At 47.5% G+C, this 25,000-nt stretch overlaps 1 protein-coding gene across 1 annotated transcript in view; it reads right to left on the reverse strand.

Annotated features, from left to right (window-relative positions):
- The window catches only part of CFAP221 (cilia and flagella associated protein 221), an 83,392-nt gene that overhangs the window by 12,842 nt on the left and 45,550 nt on the right, over positions 1-25,000 (reverse strand). Inside the window, exons 9-21 of the mRNA XM_007104196.3 lie at positions 23,099-23,219; positions 22,904-23,015; positions 22,633-22,741; positions 19,530-19,617; positions 17,670-17,759; positions 15,100-15,198; positions 11,585-11,690; positions 10,303-10,436; positions 8,575-8,655; positions 7,684-7,791; positions 7,464-7,598; positions 2,554-2,712; positions 1,102-1,193 (exon numbers count right to left, since the gene is read on the reverse strand). Coding sequence (XP_007104258.1) covers positions 1,102-1,193; positions 2,554-2,712; positions 7,464-7,598; positions 7,684-7,791; positions 8,575-8,655; positions 10,303-10,436; positions 11,585-11,690; positions 15,100-15,198; positions 17,670-17,759; positions 19,530-19,617; positions 22,633-22,741; positions 22,904-23,015; positions 23,099-23,219 — 1,434 coding nt within the window. The remainder of the gene's footprint in view (positions 1-1,101; positions 1,194-2,553; positions 2,713-7,463; positions 7,599-7,683; positions 7,792-8,574; positions 8,656-10,302; positions 10,437-11,584; positions 11,691-15,099; positions 15,199-17,669; positions 17,760-19,529; positions 19,618-22,632; positions 22,742-22,903; positions 23,016-23,098; positions 23,220-25,000) is intronic.

Raw genomic sequence — 25,000 nt, forward strand, 5'->3', positions numbered from 1 at the left:
AAAATGGTCATGAAGAACCTAGGGGCAGGACAGGAATAAAGATGCAGACGTGGAGAATGGACTTGAGGACACGGGGAGGGGGAAGGGTAAGCTGGGACAAAGTGAGAGAGTGGCATGGACATATATACACTACCAAACGTAAAATAGATAGCTAGTGGGAAGCAGCCGCATAGCACAGGGAGACCAGCTTGGTGCTCTGTGACTACCTAGAGGGGTGGGATAGGGAGGGTGGGAGGGAGGGAGATGCAAGAGGGAGGGGATATGGGGATATATGTATACGAATAGCTGATTCATTTTGTTATACAGCAGAAACTAACGCACCATTGTAAAACAATTATACTCCAATAAAGATGTTAAAAAAAAAAGATGTGGTACATATATACAATGGCATATTACTCAACCATAAAAAAGAACAAAATAATGCCATTTGCAGCAACATGGATGGACCTAGAGACTATAATACTAAGTTAAGTAATTCAGAAAGAGAAAGACAAATGTCATATGATATCACTTATATGTGGAATCTAAAAAAAATGATACTAATGAACTTATTTACAAGACAGAAGTAGACTCACAGACATAGAAAACAAACTTGTGGTTACCAGGGGGAAAAGGGGGTGGAGGAGGTGGGTGGGGGTGAATCAGGAGTTTAGGACCAACAGAGACACACCACTAATTTATATAAAGCGAACAACAAGGGCCTACTGCATAGCACAGGGAACTATATTCAATATATTGTTATAACCTATTAAGGAAGAGAATGTAAAAAAGAATATATGTATATATATACACACACACACACACACACACACACACACACACACATATAACTGAGTCACTTTGCTGTACATCCGAAACTAACATAACATTGTAAATCAACTGTATTTCAATAAAAGTTAAAAAAATAAAGTATATCTCAATTAAGATAAAGTCAAGACATGACTTTATACACACCATCATATTCCTCTTGCTAGCAGACTTCCCTCACGATGCACTACAAGTATGCTTTGACATACTCCTGGCAGGTAGCTTTGGGGGTTGCAGCCTCTGCACTCTGCGGGGCACACACACCTCCGTGAGGCGACGGGCAGCTGGGCTTACCTCTGCGTCATCTCCGTCTTAGAGGTTTCGGGCAGGGACGAGAGGACCAGGCTCTGGAACCTCTTCCAGGTCATCACTCCAGGAATGACATCCTGTAACAGAGCCGGCACAGGGGGACCACGTGTAAAGTTTAGGAAGGACTTCCGTTTCATTCAACTGAATATTTTTCAATCCAAGTTGAGCTCCAAAGTGTATCATTTCATTAAGTTTAGCAGATCTTTTCTGAGGCTAAAAAAGACAACTGCTCCAGCAACTGCTGCAACAAGGCAACAGGCATTAATGAGGGAGGACGGAGAGGCTCGCGCCCCTGACTTATGAGGCACAGGAGCAACGGTCCTGGTGGTGGAGGACAGGTCTGGCCTTTCCATCCGTTTTGACTACTGTGCATGGGATGCTAATGCAGCATTCAGCGGATGGGTCAGTTCATCAGAGGGCTTTCCAGGCAGGTGTAAGCGCGCGCAAATGCGTGGAAAATGCGAGGAGGGTGCTGTCAGGAGAGCATCGAGTGCAGGGCTGGTGACGGGGGTAACAGGAAATGAGGCTGGAGAGCCAGGCTGGTCGTGAAGGGCCTCGTGGGCCAAGCTAATGAGCCTGGAGCTGCTCCCAGGGGCAGCAGGGACCACGGAAGGTTTCCAAACTGGTAAACAACCGGATCGGGTTTGTGTGGAAGGAAGGCTTCTCGGGAGGGTGACGGTGCGCTGCTGGACCCTGGGGTGCAGGACAGAGGGTCACATGGCGTGCGAGGCCCACCGGTGGGACCCAGGGAGACTCCAGGGCGGCTGGCTGCGGGGCTGGGAAAGAGGGAGGGAGCAAGGTGCTCAGGGGTCAGCGCTGGAGCCCGAGAACCAAGAGGCGGGAAGGTGATGCGGGAAAAGGTGTGAGGCGGAGCTGGCGGGGCGGGGCTGCGACCGACCAAGTTAGGGCTTCATCCCGAGCGGAGGGTGAGGGCCACTCCAGGAAGTGCCTGGAGGCTGAGGCCAGGTTGCTTATCTGGGGGGAGAAGGAGCTCTCGGGAGCCTCTTCCTCACTGCGCATTTGTCACATCACCACCTTGTCCATTATGACGTTTCTGTCCCGTTGGGGACCAAACCAAGAGGGGGGTCAGGCCACGGGGTTATGGCCGCCACGTGACTGTTTTTCCATGGTTGCAGTGGGGATAAGATGAATATTAGGCATGACCTTCAAGGGACAAAGAGAATAAGAATGTTGAAAAGGGGACAACGTGAAGCCTGGCACGGGGTATGGGCGGACGCGGACCACGCCGAGTCCCCGCTGGCCCCCCTTCTGGGCTGGGGCGTGACAGGGTCCCCAGCGCCGCGGTTACCATCCTTGTCCTGCAGCCGTGGCGGCAAGCCTTCTATTCCTTGGTTCCAGCGGTGACCATCCCTCCCTGTCCCCTGCCCGGCCCCGCAGCCCAGGGCCAGCTCTGCCGCCGAGCCGGGATGGCTTTACCGTGTGATGGAGAAACTGCTTCTGGGTTAGGGGGATGCTGGAGCTGCCGTGGGACGCCTTGGTGAACTTGTACTTGGGGTGGGTGCACAGGTGGTAATCGATCGAGGTTTCCGCGTAAGTCAGCGGGTGCTTCACGGCAAATAACCCTGGGCTGGGGTTCTGCGGAAGAGATGAAACACGGGGTCTCTTCTGTTGACCGGTTTCCTCCCCTGCCACAGCACAGGCGTCAGCTGAGGCTCCCTTCGGCCCCGGCACGCGCGCTCCGGCCCACCTCTGTCAGCCCGCCTGGGAGAGAGAAGCAGGAGAGCAGGGGGGCCTCGGATGGGCAGCCGTCACGGCCGTTCACAAATGTCACCTTCCTGGTTGAAGCGCTTCATTACACACCGCGCGGATTCACTGAGCTCCCGTGGAAACGAGTGCAAATGAAATTGCAGCTTAAACGGCTTAAAGTATTTGTTTCTAAATTTGATCAATTAGGGGGATTTATTAAATAAGGAAACTGGTTTTACAAAGCAATGAGCTTCTGGTTTTGGAAACAAAAGAATAGCTTCTGAAAAGGAACTTTAAAGAGAAGACAAAGGAGAGGGTGGCATGTGATCTATCAGGAAACATCAGCGTTTAACACTGTTTTGGTGATGTTTTTAATTCAGGAAGGCTCCATTTGGATGAAGTATCTGGCTTTAAGGGAGTTCCTGTTTTTTACTAATTTTCCAGCAGAACGAATGGAGGCACAGAGCAATTATATCAAAATATACAAAAGTGTGGAGCCTTTTAATGTTCCTGCTGGGGCCTGTCCAACAAAAACCCAGCTCTTGCCCCAAACAACATAGCTTTTAGCTCCCTTGTGGTTGTTTAATTGCAGATGTTTAGGAACCACTAAGTTGAGATTCTGTTCTTTTTGTTTGTTTGAATAATTAAAAAAAATTTTTTTTTAAAAACCCACAGAACTCCACACGACTGACGGGAACCCAGTCTCACCGCCAAGAAACAAATATCCCCAACAACTTGAAGGCGACGTGACAGCACCCAGAGGAGGGCCCGGCTATCGTGGGTGTGATGAAGGCATCCTGGCCACGAACGCTGGGCTGCCTGTCCTCCGGTCACGCAGGGAGGCTGACCTGCAGCCAGGGCCGCAGAGAAGCTCTTGCGCGAACTCATGGACGTAAAGGCTGTAGGACGGCAGGGAGGCGACGAGCCCCGAGGGGGTCAGGAGTGGAGTATCTGTGTGTCCACAGCAGCTCTTCTCCCCTCCCTCACAGCGCCGCACGGAATGGGGACAGGGACAGAGGTGAAGGCAGACATTGGGTCCCCACCCTGACCCAGGTCGGGGCTGGAGGGCTGGGAGGGAACAAGGGGAAAGGTGGGGCGTGGTGAGAAAAGTCGGGGAGGCTGAGGATGCAGAGGAAGGCGGGTGTGGGCGGGCAAGTGGGGGACGCGTCCTGCTGCCATGCAGGGCCCCTTAAATCCCCCAGCAAGTGAGGACGTGCCGGAAGGGGGAACAAAGGACAGGAGGCAGGGCAAGCACCCAGCCTGAGCTGCCCAGGTGCTCTGGGCACAATTACTTCCCCAGAAATAAGGTGAGGACCTCCGTCACCAGGAGTCACCCCTGTGGTGACAAAGGACGATCAGGACAGCCCCGGGGAAGGGATGCCTCAGGGATTCGGGGCAGGATGACAGAGACCCCAGCTGGGCCTGGTCACAGTGTGACCAAGAAGTGGAGTCACCAATGGGGGAGGGGCTGGCAGTCTCACGGGGACGGGGACAAAGGTGCACAGCACCGGGGTGGGGGGACACCCGCCGTGTGGCCAACCCTCTGGACCTGCCTTGTCTCAAGTGCAGTGGATGAAATCGTTCTGGAAATGGCCATGCCACCGTCTCTAATAGCTGTCACACATCCCCTCCCCAGGGTGGCCATCGCTACCAGAGCAGGAGGTCTGAGTGGTCAGCCCGTGACTATTTTAATTTTAATTTCCCTCAGACCACTGCGTGCATATGGGAGCGGCTCACCCAGGCTGGAAGAACTCACGCTGAAAAGCAGGGAGGGTCGTGCGGGCCCCTCCTCCCCCAAGCTCAGGTCTGGGTTTGTGCCTCGCATGGTCACTAACTCTAAACATCACGCTTCTTCTTCCACCTCCTGACTATCGACCTCACAGATCTGCTGACTCATTACCATGTAAGGTGAGGATCTTGCTCATGTACACAGATGCTCCTTCTGGACTTTGAAAATCACACGGTTATTGTTAGTTTTGCTGTGACTTGAAATGGTGCACTGATCCACCTACTTCCTGTTTCATCATCTTTAGTTGACTATTTCAACTCCCCCTCAGGTGAAATGAAGACATTCCCACTCCCTGGCTTCCTGCTTCCTTTCTTCCTCTCTTCCACAACTTTACTTTTGTATTATTGAGATCGTCAACATTTGCATTCTGGAACCACACCAAGACCTGTATGCTTCGTTCATAAGTTGTCTCTGAAAGCTGGAAACTAGTAACCAGCATTTATTTTGTCTTAACTGTGTAAGTATGCCCCTCTGCCAGGCCAAGCGGAGGCCTGGATTACAGCTTTCTGGTGAAGGTTCACTATCACGACCTCTGGGTCAGTGACAGAGGGAAGTTCTAGTATCAAGGCCAGATGGATTCTATTTTTCAATTTTCCATCAAGTCTTAAAAATCATGCCAGATTTCAGTTTGGCTTCCTATTGGAAACGTACAGCGATTTTTAGTTGACTCTCCCTCCTGGAGTTTATACTGGCCTTGCGTTTTGCTTTAGTTAACGCACCTCTTCTATAGAACCCTCCAGCGTTTCCATGGCCTCAGCTGCACTGTCGGTGCGTGGGGTCCACCCTGCCCCAACGTCTCCTCCCCAGAGCCCTCTACCTCATCTCCTGCAGACAGTGCACAGATATCACCCCAAGACTCCACTGCAATGCTCTACTCGTTGCGACCAGCATTGCTTGCCTTTTACTTTTGTTTCTTTTCTTAGGCTTCCCGAAGTCTTTCTTTTGTAGGCATATTGATGTATAAGTGACATGCAATAAACTGCCCATGTGAAAAGTATGTAATTTGGTAAATGTTGATGTATGTTACATCTGCAAAACCGGTCTCTAGACCAGCTTTCTCACTTGCAGAGTGGTGAGGGGTGGTAGAGCGTGAGTCTGGGGGAGACTGTGAGGGCGCTGGGGTTTTGCAGGGATACCCTCCTCAGGAAAGCCCCTTACCCACTGCCAGCCCGACAACCGGGACCCTATTTTACATATTGCCCTGCTGTGTAAAATTTCGGCTGGCTATAGGGTGCTGGTGCTAAGTGAAGTCTGAAAATCACTGAGTTAGATGTCCCGTGAGGCCATCCCAGCCCTGACTCTATGTCTCTGAGGGACAGCCCTCTCCCGCCCCCCAATGAGACTACCAGAACAGGCTCCACAGTGGCCAAAACACAAACAGCACAGCTCCCTGGAGGAAAGCAGCAGAGCTCAGAGGAGGAGCCCACCAGGAAACAGGCAGGCGTCTGTCTCAGCTCTGCCCTGGGTGCGACCACCAGCATCTCTGCCCTGTCAGAGATTCAGAGGCTCACGTGTAGATTCTCCCAGAGGAGACTTTCTCAGGTAGTGTCTGAGGCCCTTCCTCATACCGTGTGTGTGTGTGTGTGTGTGTGTGTGTGTGTGTGTGTGTGTGTGTGTGTGTGTGTGTGTGTGTGTGTGTGTGTGTGTGCGTGTCCTTACAAAACAGACCGTAACTAGGGCAACTACCGTGGCATTTGGCCGAGGATTCCGTTCTTACATAGAACCCCCTCAGATTCATACCGTGTGTGTGTGTGTGTGTGTGTGTGTGTGTGTGTGTGTGTGTGTGTGTGTGTGTGTGTGTGTGTGTGTGTGTGCGTGTCCTTACAAAACAGACCGTAACTAGGGCAACTACCGTGGCATTTGGCCGAGGATTCCGTTCTTACATAGAACCCCCTCAGATTTCCTGTCTGGCCTTCAGTCACTTAGGGCTTGGGTACCTAGAAGGATAAGGGGGAAGGGGGTGCCTCTGAGGGCAGGTGACAGGAGGTCACATGCAGGGGAGGGGGAAGAACCGGCTGGACCCCACATTGCTGGGAGACTGGACTCAATTTGGTAGAAGACAGGGAATCAGGCGTCGGTGTGGCAGGGAAACGGTGCCCAAAGATGGGATAAAGAATCAACTAATCGCCGCGGGACGGGGCTGGGGTGACTTTACTTTTTTTCTGTTGTATTTTCTTCTTAAAATATATATACATATATACTACCTTTAAAAATTGTGAATCACTGTATTGTACACCTGTAACTTACATAATATTGCACAGCAACTATACTTAAAAGAAACACAAAAATACACATGTGCATATTATAGATAATTAGAAAAGATCATAAAGCTTTTGTCATAAAAAAATGCTAGAGTTGTTAAAAGAATATCAATGTTAAAAACATTGATATTCTCCAAACGATAAAGGCTGGCCAGCAATTCAAAGGTGAGGTGTGGTTTAACCCTTGAAATTCCAGAGAGAAATATCCCCAATTAGTGCTCCTGTCTTCTTTTCCTCAATGTTTTTTTTAAAAAAAACGAAGTATAGTTGACGTACAATATTGGGTCAGTTTCAGGTGTACAGCAAAGTGATTCAGTTATATATATATATATTTTTTCCAGACTCTTTTCCCCTATAGGGTATTACAAGATCGCGAGTACATTTTCCTGTGCCGCACAGTCAGTCCTTGCTGCTGACCTTTTCTACCTGCAGTAGTGTGTGTCTGCTAATCCCACACCCCTAGTTTACCCCTCCCCCCTTTCCCCTTTGGTAACCAAAGATAAGATTGTTTTCTATTTGTTTCTGCTTTCTTATGAAGTAATTGCTGGATAAAGGGACAGGGAACAATGACTTCTGCTGATGTCACTTACAAAGATATAAAGCGGGTCGTACTCTGGAGCCCGGGCCAAGGCCTCAGGGAGTCGTATGCTCAGGACGGAGGTCTCGCCGGGGAGCTGGGGCGTGGAGTCCTGCTTGGGCAGGGCCATGACGGCGGTGGCTTCGTCCTGGGCCAGGACCAAGGACAGCGTGTTAGTCCACGCGCCAGGGCGGCGGGAAGGTGGGGCGTTCCCGAGGGTGGGGACCTGTCACCTCAGCTCCTGGCTTCAGGGCCCGGGCAAGCTTCTGAGGCCAGTAGCTGGTTGAAGACCTCTGCACAGAGACTGGCTGGTACCTCTTGATCTGGTACAGCTGAGGAACCTGGGGGAGAGAAGGCAGGCGCTCGAAGCCCTTGGGGGGCACTTCCCAGCTGCCTGGGGGTAAAAGGAAAATGAGCGCCACGTTTAACCAGCAGCTTTGTCAACGCCGTCCTGGGCCCTGTTCTGGGTCCCAGCAACACAGCGGTGTTCACAGCTCCTCGCCCCTGTCTTAGGGCTTAACTCTGCAATACACTGAACACTGGTTTGTCAGTTTAAAACATGCATATTTTACAGGGACCTACTGGACAGCACGGGGAATTATACTCAATATTTTGTAATAACCTAAAAGGGAAAAGGATCTGAAAAAGAATATACATATGTGTGTGTGTATAACTGAATCACTGCCCTGTATGCCTGAAACTAAGAAGATATTGGGATTCAACTATACTTCAATTAAAAAAAAGAAAAGAAAGAAAAGAAAAAAGAAATAAAGCATGCATATTTTCAAAAACAGAAGTGGTCATACACAAAGACTAACTCACTTTTGTTCACTTGTGTCTTTTCTTCAAGTTTCTAACATATGTAGTTCAGACAGCTTCAGATATGCATACTATATGGTATATCCACAGAATAAAGATCCTGGTTTCCATAAGCCACATTAGGAAAAGAGAATCTGCTACACCTCGCACGTCGCATAAAATAACAGCAGAGAAATACACACAGTATGCTACGCGGCATAATCCGTCATAGAACAAAACTAATAAAAATAGCACAATTCAAATTCAAGAATATTCTGTTCACTTCATAAGAAACCCAATTAACAAAACCACATGACAGGTCTAACCTGCAGATTGAAGAAGGAATAGGCCTGCTTGATTTGAATTTCTGAAGGTTTAATTGGAACAGGTCCAAGGCCACCAGGAGCCTAAAATGTGAAAATTCAAAAAAGTGACATGTGATCATCACGGGGCGAGAGCAGCTATGCTTCTATCTCTCTACATTTTGCACGTTACACGAGCAGCCCCTCCCTCTAAGTGACCCTTCCCGCGACCACAGCTGCTGCCTCCCACGAGTGGCTTGGAGGTGGCGTGGGCCCCCGCCCCCCTTGTCTCTTCGGGTGTGATTCTCAGGACGGCAGCTGAGACCTCTGTCAAAGGATGCAGCCTAACTTCTCCTCTGCCCACCGCGGCTGCTTCCCTACCACGGATGCTAAACCCGAAGCACCACCTCACAAACGTCCTGCACGCGGATCTGCTGCATCACCCAGAGCCTGCAACAGCGCCCCACCTGTGACAGGCACTCAGTAAATACTACGTCTCACCGAGCTGGGACACCGTCGTTAGACTGATACGATGCAACGCGAATGTGCCACCAATTATAAGACATTTCCCAATCTCAAAGGTGCTGTGTGTTTTAAAACATGATCTTAGAATAGGGGAAATACAGTATTTATGGAATGAATTACAAAATTCTTTATGGACAGGAATGCTGAGCTTTCTGTTTTTTATCAACCCTGAGCAGCACAGAAGTTTCTGCAGCACTAACTCAAGTACCAAATGAAATGATAAGCTTTGAATTATTAAGAAAAAAAAAAAGACAGGCTTCACAGCACAGTGATAATCTCTCTACACCCCTATCACTCTTTCCACCCATTAATTATTGAGTATCAGGTAATTCTTAGTGCCTGAAAATCTCAGATTTATCATTTCCTAGGAACTAAATATTCTCATCTTTTAAGTCATTTGATTTTCTAATGTGGAAAACACATGGAATTTCTAAAGTCAGTCCTGTAATTCTTGAGTAGATTAACCTGCAAGGCTTAACACATTTTACAGGATGTGAATGGCAAGTTCATTCTTTGAAACCAAAAAACTGTTTTGATTGTGCCCTTTCACTATGGATTAAAACACACTTTTTATTGCTAACTACGTGAACTTGGGGAACTCGGGCAACATTTCATTACTGGCTCTGTGACCTTGTGTCCCAGGCTCCTTCTCAGCTGTAAGAGGATGAACCTACCATGTAGACCTGTTGAAGATTAAATGAACTGACAGAACTGAAGCACTTCAGAAACTGCCTGACTCGTGGTCTAGCCACGATCTGAATTATGACGATGCATCATTTGGCTAACTGTCACCTTCTTGCCACCGAGAGGGACAGAGGGATGGACCTGTGAGTCCGAGGTTGGCCCGTTGGAGGCTGTGGCCGCCCACCCCCGGCCCCCGCAGATCCCATGCACCCGGAGGGCTCGGCTGGGCTGGGCCTGCCTCTCCGGGCCAGGCCAGGCCCTCTTGGTCCTCCATCGGCCGCGGCTCTCAGGCCCCATTCCCCGGCAGTGTGGCCGGGCTCGGCGGCCTCCAGGCTGGGCTGGGCCTGCACAGGCATCCCAGGGCCAGGCAGGGGGCAGCAGGGGCCACTCGGTTTCCCGTTCATCACAATAACCTGGACGCAGGTCTGTCTTGGGAGCCTCTCAGGAGGCGGCGGAGGGGCAGAGACAGGGCGGGGCTCCCCTTGGCAGGCACCTGCCCGCGACCCTGATGGCGCCTGGGCCACCGCAGCCCTGCACACCCACCAGCTCGTCGGAGCCCTGGGGGGCGCTGTAGGCCGGGAAGGCGAAGGGCAGCACTTGCTGGGGTGACACAGAGAAGCAGCTGCAGTAATCGTCCTGACTGACCCGCGCCCGAAGGTGTTTGGAGGAATTCTTGTCTGCGGGTGAAAATGAAAACAGCGCTTTGGGAGAATCGTAAGGTATTTGTGCGAAACCACCGTCTTTGGTTGCGTGTGTGTGTGCGTTTGCCACACACCAGTTACTGGGTCCTCGGCACACGCCATTTCAGAAAGAACGTATGTGTGTACATATGTATGTGTGTAGTCTCGTTTTTAGTTTCTCTTTTTTTCTTTACCTCAACCCCTTCTCCAATTTTTAAAAAATTTTATTTTTACTTCCAAAAAACTATAATTCGTAGTGAAAGTCTCTCTGATGAATATTCTTTGCCCTTGTCAGCAAAGAAAAAGATCAAATTAAAGAAGCATGTAAAGACATTTTACAGGTGTCCATATGTAACTCACAGGTAAATTTTACAATGTTTTTTAAAAGAGTTTCTCTATTAGAAACGTCAGCATCAGAGATAAAATAATACAGGAGGAAAAAGGATAATTAAAATGTAATAAAATGTCCTATGTTCATAGCAGCACTATTCACAATAGCCAAGACATGAAAGCAACCTAAATGTCCATCGACAGAAGAATGGATAAAGAAGATGTGGTCCACATATACAATGGAATATTACTCGGCCATAAAAAAGAATGAAAGAATGCAATTTGTAGCAACATGGATGGACCTAGAGATGATCATACTAAGTGAAGTAAGTCAGAAAGAGAAAGACAAATACCATATGGTATCACTTATATGTGGAATGTAAAATATGACACAAATGAACTTATCTACAAAACAGAAACAGACTCACAGACATAGAGAACAGACTTGCGGTTGCCAAGGGGGAGGGGATGGAGGAGGGAAGGATTGGGGGTTTGGGGTCAGCAGAGGCGAGCTAGTATATATAGGACGGATAAACAACAAGGTCCTACTGTGTAGCACAGGGAACTACATTCAATATCCTGTGATGAACCATCCTGGAAAGAACATGAATATATGTGTATAACTGACTGAATCACTGTGCTGTACAGCAGAAATGAATGCAACACTGTAAATCACTACGCGTCAATAAATTTTCTAAACCCAGCACAGGTGAGGGATGAAAGCACGCATCTGTACCCGGCTAACTTCCTAACAGAGAAGCCCACTACTCAGGACACATGCTGACGGAAGCACAGCTGTTCGCAGCCGGCTCTACCTTGTGCTGGGGACTGTCTTCCGGGAGTGAACCTTTCCCTGATGGCGTCTCTGTGCATGTTACGGACCGCGGTCAGCATGCTCAGCAAGCGGCGATGCATCATGACCTGGAAGTAGAAAGAAGAATGATTTCACACTGTCCATCGGTGCTCACTTTGGCATTCAGTTTAGCTCAATTTCCTCAACCACAGCCAGGGGCTGAGGCCACCGATCTATGTGGAAGTCCCAGGGAGGGTCACAGTGCCCTGGACGAGGCCGCGGGCATCGAGGTCTGGGCAGTGCGGACCCGCCTGAACGCAAACAGAGACCCGGCTGTCGTCTGGCCTTGACCCTCCCAATTTATGAGCCCCAGTTTTCTCATGTTTCCAGAGTGGAAAGAGTGACTAGTTCTATGGTCTTTCTTCTCGGTATATCTGAGTCGTGACACCGCTGCCATGTCATTTTCAGAGCTGAAGGACAAGCTAAGCAGACAACTCCATAGACATCGGGCAGGGGGTTGGGCGGGCTGGCTGCACACCCCACCCTCTGCGCCCAGAGCTGAGGCCGCTCCTTTCACTGTCCCCACTCCTTCCCATCCGCCCACGGCCCCGCCACTCATCCAATATGATGAGGTGGCTGCTCCGTACACAGTCCTGTTCAGGTACTGCAGACACGGCGGGGAGCGGACAGGGGTCCAGCCCGCACAGAGCTGACGTCCTCTACGTGCGTGTGTGTGGAGTGGGAAGGCAGGAGACAAACAGGTACACAAGCTAAACACCATGAGGAAAATGAAGAAGACTAAACACACGGGGGCATGAGGGGCTGGGAGGGGTCTGGCCACTCCCGCAGGGACGACGTAAGGAAGGCCTTTCTGATTCAGGAACAAAGGAGACACGCTTAAAGGGCAGAGAGAACCCAGTATGGCCTTGTCGCCTCAATAAAAATTGTGCCTTTTATTCCAATGGCAATGGGGGGCCTCTGGAAGGTTTTCCCAGGGGCAACGTCCGATCACATCCAAGCTCTGGGAGGCCTCTTCTGGCTGCGGTGGTCCAGGCAGAGAGGATGGGGCTATGACTGGGCCGGGGGGATGGCGGGGGCCATTGGGTTGGGGACGTGTTGGCACATCTCACTGGCAGCACCTGCTGGGGAGTGTGTGGGAAAGACGGAGCCTCCACTCAGAGCCAGACACACAGCTGCTGACCCAGGACGACTGGCTCCAGAGCGGCCGGGGCTGTCCCACGAGCAGCTAGTGTCTCGTGGCCACCTCTGTCCTGCACACGCGCAGAGCCCACCCAGACAAAGCCCCAGCAGGGACACTGGTTTACAGGCATCAGCCTGGGCTGCAAGCACTGCTTGAGAGATCACCTGTAACGCAAACTCCTGGAGTCTTCTACTTGTTGACTCACCTGACCTTCATGACAGCCCTGAGACAGGTCTTACTGGTGTCCTCAGTGACAGACGAGGAAACGAAGGCACAGAGGTCATGGAGCTTGTCCAAGATTGGAAAACTCATGAGAAGTAGCACCAAGGTGGGAATGTAAACTGGTGCAGCCACTGTGGAGAAGAGTATGGAGGCTCCTCAAAGAACTACAAATAGAGCTGCCATAGGACCCAGCATTCCCACTCCTGGGCGTACATCCGGACAAAACTCTAATTTGAAAAGACACAAGCACCCCTATGTTCATAGCATCACTATTCACAATAGCCAAGACATGGAAACAACTTAAATGTCCACCAACAGAGGAATGGATAAAGAAGATGTGGTCCATATATACAATGGAATGTGACTCAGCCATCAAAGAGAATGAAAGAATGCCATCTGCAGCAACATGGATGGACCTAGAGATTCTCATACTAAGTGAAGTAAGTCAGACAGAGAAAGACAAATACCACATGGTATCACTTATATGTGGAATCTAAAATATGACACAAAGGAACATATCTACAAAACAGAAACAGACTGACAGACATAGAGAACAGACTTGTGGATGCCAAGGGGGAGGGGGTGCGGGGCAGGGGGTGTGGGGGAGGGATGGTCTGGGAGTTTGGGTTTAGCAGAGGCAAACTAGTATATATAGAAAGGATAAACAACAAGGTCCTACTGTAGAGCACAGGGCACTATATCCAATACCCTGTGATAAACCACATGGAAAAGAATAAAAAAAAAGAATGTATACGTATAACTGAACCACTTTGCTGTACACCAGAAATTCACACAACATTGTAAATCAGCTATACTTGAATAAAAAACTTTTAAAAACCATAAAAAAAGAAGTAGCACCAAGAATGAAGGGCAAGAGACTTCCCTGGCGGTCCAGTGGTTAGGACTCTGCGCTTCCACTGCAGGGGGCACAGGTTTGATCCCTGGCTGGGGAACTAGATCCCACACGCTGCACGGCGTGACCAAAAATCAATCCATCAATCAAGCAAACACATTTACTAGTGGAAAAAAAGAGTAAAATGATTATCTAAAATAAAAATGAAATAATTTATTAAAGAAAAAGAAAAAAGAATGAAGGGCAAGCAGCCTGTCTCCAGAGTCCGTGTCTCCACCGCTGGTCTCCCTGCCGGGACAGGGGTGGGAGGGGTTCTGCCCCCCCGGGGCAGCCAGGCTCCAGTGGCTGGGACCAGAGGTCGACAGGCAGCATCAGACGCGAGAGAGGCACCCCAAGACGGCCAAGTGCTAGTGCCTACAGGACTGTTTGTTGGAGGAGGGGTAGGCTGAGCTGGCCGGAGGACAGGTGTGGGTGGGGGAAGGGAGATGGGAGGGGCTCCAGGCGGACTGGGACCACACAGAGGACGGGGCACCTGGGGAGGGGAGGCGGAGCCGGGCCAGGGGGGTCCCCTCACACCCTTTAGGGACTGCAGAGGCTGAGGGGCACAGGAGGACCCCACTGTCCTCTCTAGAAATCACTAACCAGCATCCTTCCATACGGCCCAGCAATTCTGCCCCTAGGTGTACGCACCCCAGAGAACTGAAAACACGTCCACAAACTTGCACATAAATGTCTGTAGCACCGTTATTCTCACCATGACAGCCAAAAGGTGAGAAGAGCCCAAATGTTTCAACCGATGACTAAATAGAGTGTGGTATCTCCGTTCAAGGATGAATGCTATTCATCCTGAAAAAGGGGTGAGGTACTGAAACATGCTACACCGTGGATGAACCTTGAAAACATGTTAAGTGAGAGAGGCCAGTTACAAAAGGCCATGTATTGTAGGATTCCGTGTATACGAAACGTCCAGAATAGGCAAATTCACAGAGGCAGAAAGTGAACAGGGAAGGGGGTGGGGGGTCGAGAGCGACTGCTGCTGGGGACCAGGCTTCTTTAAGCAGTGATAACAACGCCCTAAAATCAGATAGTGGTGATGGCCGTACTCCTCTAAAAACGACTGAACTGTACACTTCACAGGAGTGAATTTTAAGGCATGTGAATTGCATCTCAATAAAGCTGCTATAAAAAAAAACCTCACTGTTCAATTTCCCTGTGCTGATAACTAAAGAAATTAAATTTTCAACCTGGTGCTGAGACTTACCTTGCGTGCTGCTTGCTGAAACCGTCTCTGCGCCCAGAACCTGTTGACCCAAGTGTTATTTACGAGCGGATCAAAATTAGGATGAAATTCCCTGGTTTTCTGTGAACACAAAATATAGGAGCATGTTAGATTTAAATTTTAACTCCTGGCGTAAAAGCATTTAATAAAAATGTTTCAGAGTTGGATCCCAAACCAAGTTATTATTTGTTCTTCCATTTAATGAGCACTTATTAAGCACTTTTGGTGTACATAGCATTATAGGGAATACTTCTTGGGTTAGGGACCAAAAGTGGAAGATTTGGGTTTCAAGAAATGTACAATCTAATCTCATTTTTCAAGTGACTTACAATGCCACATCTATCATATATCAAGACTCCATATATATGTGGATCTGTTTCTGTCTTTCTATTTGGTTTCATTTATCTTTTGTCTATCCGTATGCCAATAATACCACACTGCCTTAATGATCTAACTTGGTCATAAAGCTTTGTCTCCTTCAGAGAAAGTCCTCTCCCCTGGTTTATTCATTTTAAGTTAAAAAAATTCTTGAGCCTTTGCTCTTTCATATATATACGTATATATACATGATATTCAGGTTCATGTTGTGTATATATACATATATATGTCCTTAAAGAGTTATAAAATTCCATGACAAAGCCTATTGAGATATTAATTGGGATTGCATTTAATCTGTAGATCAATTTGGAAAAAGGTAACATCTTTACAATGCTTATTCTCTTCCATGAAACGTCTATAAATATCATTCAATTTATTTAGATCTTTGTTAATGTTTTAATGTAAAGTTTTGTAATTGTTAGATTTGCTTCTAGGTACTTGCTTGCTATTATAAATTACATGTCTATTAAATTATATGTTAACGTTTTATTTCTTGTATATGAAAATACAGTAGATATTCTTGTATAATGATTTTATATGCAATTGCCAAATTCTCTTACAAATTCAGTAGATTTAATTAATCTGGCAATAGATGCTTTTAGATTTTCTACAATCATAGTTAATTATATCATATAAAATCAATGATCTTTTTATTTCTTTCCCTCCAATACTTATAACTTTTCTTGTATCTTTCTCTTATCATCCAGAACCTCTAACACAATATTGAATAAACGAGTTTGTACTTGCTTGTATATACAGTACTTCTAATTTTTCGCCAATTAGAATGACTTTTACTGGAATTCTTCTGAAAAAACAATTTATGGGTTTACAAAAGCTTCTGTTTCCCTCATTTGTTAAGAGTTTTCTTTTTAGAAAACTGTGAATATTACATCAAGAAAAAAGAAAGAAAGAAAGAAATGTACAGTCTAGAGAGGAAGAATAAAGTCCCACAGAAATCAGAACCCTGCGTCAGGTGCTGGGACGCTGCAGAAGCAGGAGGCCAGACCGTGTGGTCCCCAGCGGAGCCCGCGCACTGGGGGCAGAAGCATGTGTGGGTCAGTAACGACTGGGAAGGAAAGGGTGTCTGGGGGTATCCTGACGCTGGCCAGAGCCTTGGGCGCTGCAGGTCACTGAACAGGGGAGCAACGTGACGACAAAGTCATCGGAAGTGAGTCAGTCCTGCGTTGGCCCGGGCAGTGGGCCTCGGAGGAGAGGGCGGAGGGGCAGAACACAAACCATTCACCTGCAGGATGAGCTGAGGGTGAGCCGTGAAGGCGGACCGGGGGATGGCCTCGTGGAAGAGCGACTAGCACGACTGTGCCGCCAGATGAGATGGGGCGGAGGGAGAAAAGAGGTAAAAACAGTGCAGACGTGCAGACCCAGAATACTGAGAATGGTGGAGGTGGGGAGACTGGGAAGCATTTTTTCGTTGTTAAAATTAAAAATTGGGGTAAACAACAAGGTCCTACTGTAGAACACAGGGAACTCTATTCAATAGCCTGTGATAAAACATAATGAAAAACAATATGAAAAAGAATGTACATATATGTATAAGTGAATCACTTCTGTACAGCAGAAATTAACACAACATTGTAAATCAGCTATGCTTCAAAAAAATTTCTTTAAGTAAAAAAAATTAAAAATTGGGGTCTTAACCAGAAACTATCACATGACAGAGGAAACTCCGGTGGTGGGGGGGGGGGCTACTGTCCCCACTTCACGTTTGCGGACACCGAGGCACGAGGGCTCAGAGGGCTCTTCCCGTGTCCCACATCTGAGGTGGAGCTGGGACCAGAGCTCTGGCGTCTGACTTGCTGTCTTCTTACAAGGGGAGGAGAGGGGGCCAGGAACCCACCCAGGGACCCACCCCGAGGACCTGCGGACAGCGGCATGGGCAGCAAAGGGGAAGAACAAAGGAGACCAAGAGGAGAAATCGGAGGTGTGGGAAGCAGGGGCCCATATACAAGGCTGTTAATTTCACGGGAAACATTAATTACAAGTTGATGCCTGACTTGTGGATACATCGTAAGAAAAAACACTCCGAAAGGTAAGCAAATTAAAAACGATTAAAAATCTCTTGGTAAAAGGATTTCTATAAAATTGTTTATATGCTTAAAAAATAAGCATATAAAGAGCTGCTGATAATTAGATTCCAAATAAAGAAAGTTACTTACTTCTTCCAGGTCGCGTACAACCCGTTTCGGGTGAACTTCTGTCTTGAGTCGCCGGAATTCGTCATCCAAAACAGGATCTCCTCTATCTAGCTGGGGTTTTCAATCATCAAAAATGTTAAAATGGAATACAAAGGCACACAACTGTATTTCTCTTTGAAACTGGTAGAAACCCATTAAGCCATTGGTCCAATCCACCCATGAAGTTCCACTGGGAGTAGTGGTTAAAATGATCGTTTTAAGTACACTTAACTGTTTAAACATGGAAAGTTTCTACAGAAGCACAAACCCAATACCTTCTTCTTATAATTAGAGGATAGTCTCTGGAAATTATTTCTGAGGCATTTAAAACTCACAGAATGGGTCTTAGGAAACTGTGTCACATGGGAGCAGAGAGATTTCATTTAAAAGAAATTTAACCTCCCAGGGGAGTTTTAATCTCCTCAGAGCCGATGATCTAAGTGTCAGGTTTTAACAAAGGCATGTGATCCCTTCCCTTTCCTGGGAGGTGGAAGTTGGGGGTCTGTCCCTTCCATGGATAGGTGTCCCCCGCCGCCTGCTCCCTGGGTCCCGAGCCATCTTCCCTACCCCGGAGCCACTGGCACTGCCTGGTCGCTCCCAGGAAGGCCGCCGGGCTTGGCTCAGTGTCTCCCCACACGTGCCTCCACGGCAAGAGGGCCGTGCACCTGCAAACATGTATTAGCTTTTGCCTCTCTGTGGTTTTTATTATTTTTGTGTTAGGTAACTTCTAAAACTAGCTTGGCTTTCAGGTATGCTGTTCACAAACATTTTTATAGACTAACTTGGAAGAAATTCGACCAAAACATTAACACCCTACTCGAAAATGAGAGGACCTACTGTACAGCACAGGGAACTATACTCAATATTTTGTAATAACCTCTAAGGGAAAAGAATCTGGAAAAGAATAGATGCGCGTGCGTGCGCGCGCGTGTGTGTGTGTAACTGAATCACTGAGCTGTATACCTGAAACTAACACAATATTGTAAATCAACTCTACTGCAATCAAAGAAAACGAGAAATAACAGATGTCTATTACTGTCACCAGGGTGGTGAGCTGTCCAGTCTGATCTGCACGCAGCAGTAGGGTGAGTTTGAGACTGGGGACCTTAGGTTCAAAATACAGATTCCTTGGGGAGAGACCCAGACCTCCATGATGACTAAAAGTCAAATAAAATAGAGGGAATTTAAAGGAAGGATTGGCAAATGCGTTGTTAGACGAAAGAGGAGGGAAACTTCTTGTACCTTTATTTAGACTTGTACCTTTATTTAGACTCTGCTCATTTACGATGAACATTTCAGAATTCAGCATTACCAGCCGTCTCCCTCGAGCAAGAAGTCGCCGCCCCCGAGGGTCTGGGCCGCGCGGCTCCTGTGCCCACTTGCTCTGCACCCTCCCTCCCTCTAGCTTCTGCTCGGTTTCCTGCCACAGGGCTCGGCCTCCAGCTTTGGTCTGGACCTGGCTCTGGCTTCGCTCCTGGTCACCGTCTCTGGGTCTCTCTTACCTTCATGCTCTGCAGCTCACGCCTGGCATTCCAGCCCGAACTGGAGCCATTCCCCACCTCTAAGTTGGACGCCTTTCTCCTCTTTACTACTTTTCAAACTTATACCGTGTCTTCTAGGAAGCTCTCCAGCCAGATGAGTCCTGTGCTAGCTGGACTCTGAAGCCCCGCTTGCTTAGCAGAGGTCTTGGTGACAGTTACAGACAGTTAACCGTGGGCTGGTCATCAGCCTCCCCTCCCAACTTAATTGTAAAGTCTTCTCTCCTTACATGACATCTTGCATACAGCAGGAATTCACAATATTTAGTGAAATAAATGACATCGAATTAGCGGTGATTCTGACCTTGTATTTGTTGTTTACTCTCTGCCACTCCTCAGTAAGGTCTTTTTTAAATTTAAAGGACGTGTGATCTTTACCGAGGTGTACCTGCCTGGGGAGAAAAAAACCAGCTTCCAGAACCCATCAGAATACCATAGTCGACTTCAGGATGGAGTGTCTTAGCTGTACTGCACAGCTGAAGAGGGAGGACACACCGTCAGGTAGAGAAGCTGCAGAGACCACAGCAACACAGCTAGGGTGAATAATGTGTTCCACAAGACGAAGCTCATCTTCTAGTGACACACACTAAAATATTTATGAATAAAGAAACCTGGATGCTCAACCTCAGTCGTCATTAGGGAAATGCAAATCAAAACCACAGCGATGGACCACTACTGCACACCCACTTGGGTGGCTATGACGACTCATGATGATCATGGTGACTACAATCATAATGAAGGGAAATAACAGGAATTGCCAAGGAGGTGGAGAAACTGGAAGCTTCGTACATTGCAGACGGGAATGTAAAATGCTGCAGCACGTAGAGCACAGCCTGGCCGTTCTCAAAAAGGTAAACATAAAATGACCGTAAGACCCAGCGATTCCTCTCCTACGCATACACCCAAGAGTCCTGAAAAGATAAGTTCACACAAAAACCTGTATATAAATGTTCGTAGCAGCATTATTTAAAATAGCCAAGAGGTGGAAACCACCCAAGTGTCCATCAACGGATGAATGAATAAACACAATGTAGTATGTCCATAAAATAGAATCTTATTCAGCCATAAAAATGAATGAAGTACTGACAGGTGCTCTGACGTGGATGAAGCTTGAAAACATGATCGGTGAAAGAAGCCAGTTACTAAAGGCCGCGTGTTCTATGACTGCATTCATATGAAATAAGGGGCAATGCCACAGAGACAGAAAGCGGATTAGTGGTCGCCAGGGGCTGGGGAAAGAGGATGGGGCGTGACTGTTTCATGCTTACGACGGGCTTCCTTTCTGGAGGGATGCAAGGGTTCTGGAAATAAGTGGTGATGGTTGCACAACACCGTGAACACGCTAAGAACTTCTGGCTTGTACACTTTAAAATGGTTAAAATGGTTCATTTTATGTGATGTGAATTTTATCACACTTAAAACACCTCTGGTATGTAATGTACCCATCATGGAGTCTGATACGTGTTCAAAGTTTATAGTAGCAGAGTTCCCCGGCGGTCCAGTGGTTAGGATTCTCGGCATTCACCGCCGAGGGCGCGGGTTTGATCCCTGGTCGGGGAATTAAGATCCCGAAAGCTGCATGGCGCGGCCAAAAAAAAAAAAAAGAACAAAACAAGGATACAGTAGCTGTGGTTTTTAAAGTTCTGGAGAACTGTCTTAGATTAAAGGAAACTAAAGAGACATGAAAACTACACACAAATTGTATGATCTCTGATTGGACCTTGGATTCCCCACTCCAAAACCCGAAACCCCCTGGTATAAGAGTCATTACTGGGACAAGGTAAATCTGCATAGAGGCTGATTATTTGGGGCTTCGTCCCTGGTAAACCTGCTGGAAGTGATTATGCTGATGCTGGAGAATGTCCCTGCTTTTAGAAGCGACGTGCCAAAGCCTTTAGGGGCGAGGGTTCATGGCACCTGTACCTGCAACTTGCTTTCAAAGCGCTCGGGGGATAAAAGGTGTGTCTGCGCGTGTGCATTTGTGCGCGTGTGCACACGCATGGCGTTAACCACTGACCCTACATCAGTGTGTGTGCCTCTTACTGGCAGGGTTAAAATCTTTTAACAAGAAAGTAGGGAGAAAGTATTAAGTGAACAACACATGATCAAAAGTGAATTTAGGGACTTCCCTGGTGGCGCAGTGGTTAAGAATCTGCCTGCCAATGCAGGGGACACGGGTTCGAGCCCTGGTCCGGGAAGATCCCACATGCCGCGGAGCAACTCAGTCCGTGCGCCACAACTGCTGAGTCTGTGCTCTAGAGCCCACGAGCCACAACTACTGAGCCCGTGCGCCTAGAGCCCTTGCTCCGCAACAAGAGAAGCCACCGCAATGAGAAGCCCACGCACTGCAATGAAGACCCAACACAGCCCAAAATAAATAGATAGATAGATAAATAGATAAATAAATAAAAAACAAAATTTAGGATGTGATTTCGAGTCTGTTACAAAGAAGCATAGGTGGAAGGGAAAACACGAGGGTTAACAGTGGTCACTGTACTAACAGTGATATTTTTTCCTCTTCTACACTCAAAAAAAAATCTTCAAGTTTCTACAGTGACAACGTGTCCACTTTTTTTACAACAGGGAAAGAGTATTTTTTTTAAATGGTCCTGGGTAACCTGGCATATGCCCTATTCAACTGAGGCCAGACCCCAAGTACAGGCTCACACAGGATTCTGTGAATTCACAGAAGGGGCTGTTTCTCCTGAGGAGGTGGCAGGGTGGGGACACCTGGGCTGGCCAGGGTGCGTGGCCTGTCTGGGCGGCATGTGGGCTCTTAGCTCCCCGACCAGGGATCGGACCGGTACCCTCTGCAGTGGAAGCACAGAGTCTTAACCACTGGACCGCCAGGGAAGTCCCTCCAGGAGTCTCTTTTTGAACTCAGTTTAAGAGTTTCTAAAGTTACTTCAGCTGAATCTGTACATGTAGACATGCCTGGTGTGATCTGGTAAAAATTTGTAAAAGGGTTGCATTTTGCTTGCAGGAGCACAAAGAAGAAGCCCCACATCTGAGTTTGAAAACCTCCACCGGGAGCCTCCCCGACCCCAGCCTGCATTGACGACATCCCCGGATGGCCTCTGGGGCACACAGCCCAGGACACAGGGGGCTTGGGGTGGGGTGAGAGGTGACGGGGCAAGACCCGGGGTGCCTGTCACCCAGATCGGTCCTGAGCAAGGGGGGTGCACTCTGGCTCTGCCACTGGTCATGCTTAGGAAACAGCATGGTTTGGTCACATTAGTTTATTCCCAACAGAAACTTCACTCTGAAACAGAAGGTCCATTAAAGGGGAGAGAATAATCAAAATTTTCAAAGGGAATAAAAAGGTATTACATTTCATTGTGTCTCATGGATAAAAAGCCATTATCAAAAACACCGTCACTTGATGCAAATAATTTCGCAATATTTACCACTTAAGGTGATTTTTGAGCTCTTCGTAAGTGTTCTGTCTGACTTTCTGTTCAAAGAGTGCTTCCTTCATCTGTCTTGTTTTTGAAACCTCAGTGCCTTGGTCCAAAACTGAGGGAGGGAGCAAACACGATTATACAAGAAATCAAATCAGAATCATTGCCTGAGAGAAAAACACATTTCTAATGGCAAAAGAAAACAGCAATCTAACTGAGTTTTGCTGCTGCTTCAGATTCTGCCTAGGGGCTGATTTACAGAGGGTCAACTGCTTACCTTCTCTTAACTCTTTAATCTTCAATTTTCCTGGTTCTTGGTTTAGAACAGTTGCCACAGCAAATGGATTCGATAAATCTACTGGAAATCTCAAGTTCTGATATTCGATTTCCTGAGACCAAACCAGGAGGGAAAAGTCATTATTTGCCTTCTCTGTCATTCCTTCCATCGTGGTTCACATAACACCCACTTTACCTTAATCTTGGGAGGCTTTGCCTTTGCTGGCAATCGGTGAAAATGTACATGTGTCCTTGCCTTTTCTGGAGGAACAACTACTTTCCTAGAAAGAGTATTTAATCTTTCAAATTCTTCTAAACTAGAGTTGAAAACAGATTATTAAATTAGTATGTAATGCAACAACTCAAGGCTCCTAATTTTAGTTCTTTCCAATAATACCATGACTTACAGTCCATTAAATATCAATACTATATCTAAACTAAAAATCAATCTGAGTGTTAAAACAGTGGTTTACTAAAATAAACGCAAGATCAGGATACCAGAGCATAATCATATACAAACTGCTGTTCGACGGCTGTTTTCCTTATGTTCTCAAAGAACATAACAAGTGGAAAATAGGACCTGCTGAAAAATGCTCTCAGCGTCCAGCATAATTCATTTCTGGGCTGTTGGTTTTCCACAGCTAAATTTACTTACCACATTTAAAAACTCTTACATTGATTTATGTCCCTAGTAAAAGAATAATTTTTCCCACTGTTTGCAAGATCTTTAAAAAAAAAAGTGATTCAGGTTAATGTTTGAGATCTTTTCTGTGAATTAAAACTGCTTTAAACATAGGCAGGTATAGACAGGGCTGCTTCCATGTCTGCAGAAGCTGCTTATTTATCATGAGATGCAGTAGAACCGTGTATGTTTATAAATGCTACCCATGAAAGCATTTCCTTAAGCAAGAATGTGTGAACACGTGTTTCGTGGGATGACACGTGCCCATGACGTTACAGAGGTAAGATGAGAGATTGCGACCATTCATGCATTCTGACATGCCGGGTGCATTGGCCTAGAGCCTACTGACCCGGCCCCACTGCACAACACGGGCCGTAGGCCTGCGATCCCAAACTTAACATGGCCTGTGTGAGAGTCCTGAAAGGTCACGGCACAGGAGAACCCGTCCACACTGACTGACGCGCTGTGAGGTGCAGGGACAAGTGAGCTGTGGCCCGGCATCTGCATCTCATCAGAGCTCTGATACCACCTCTGCCGTAAATATCTGGGAAACAACCCCAAATTTCTGAGGGTGTTAAAAACCAGTCTCCTAAAGCAACCATACTCCAGTGAAAATTAACAGCAACAGCAAAAAACCCAGTCTCCTTAGGAAGTCTAATTGCTAGTGTTAAGGATGGAAATGAGAAAACTAGAAACCAAAGAGTTATGTGGAATTGGCGGTGCCAAAGTCAGGACGTACGTGAGTGCATCCATCATGCACCCAACTCTGAAACAAAAACGCAACCTATGACACCTTCAGAACACACTGCAACTGGGTCATTTTTCTCCTTCCTGGTGGAATGGCTGTTCTAGCCCCACCTGCAGCCTGGGGACACACAGTCCTTGAAAACATCAAGAGTGCTCTAAACAAGATATTAAACTCCAGTTGGGAAACCAAAACATCAGTTAGAAAAGGTCTGCTCCCGTTCCTGTACGGAGCTTGGGCCGCGCAATGCGCCATCGTATGTACGAACACGTCTGTGGAAGTCAAAGTCAAAGAGGGGCAAGTCAACGACCCACTCAGGCGATGCCGTTGAGGAGGCAGTTTGTGTGTCGCCGCACGTGACGTGAGCTGGCCAGGGCTGTTCTGCTCGGCCGGTAACTGACACCAGGGGAATGAGCTCTGCTTTTCAGTTACATCCAACGCTACTTCATCATCAGCTGCCTCACTTTAGTTCTGCTGTGGGAGCTTGCCAGATTTGGGTTCAGTGGGCCACACGAATAGTCTATAGTTGACTTAAGCTGCTTTGGCTTTTTAGAAAAAAAAATAATAACATAAATATATAATAAACCATGGAGTTAGCTCTTATTTTGATACTAGGTTGTTACTCCACTTTATTTAATATGCCTAATGATGTTACTGTGTGATGTGTACCT

Source organism: Physeter macrocephalus, chromosome 2 (genome assembly GCF_002837175.3).
Source record: "Physeter macrocephalus isolate SW-GA chromosome 2, ASM283717v5, whole genome shotgun sequence".
In the NCBI taxonomy this organism is placed as follows: Eukaryota; Metazoa; Chordata; class Mammalia; order Artiodactyla; family Physeteridae; genus Physeter; species Physeter macrocephalus.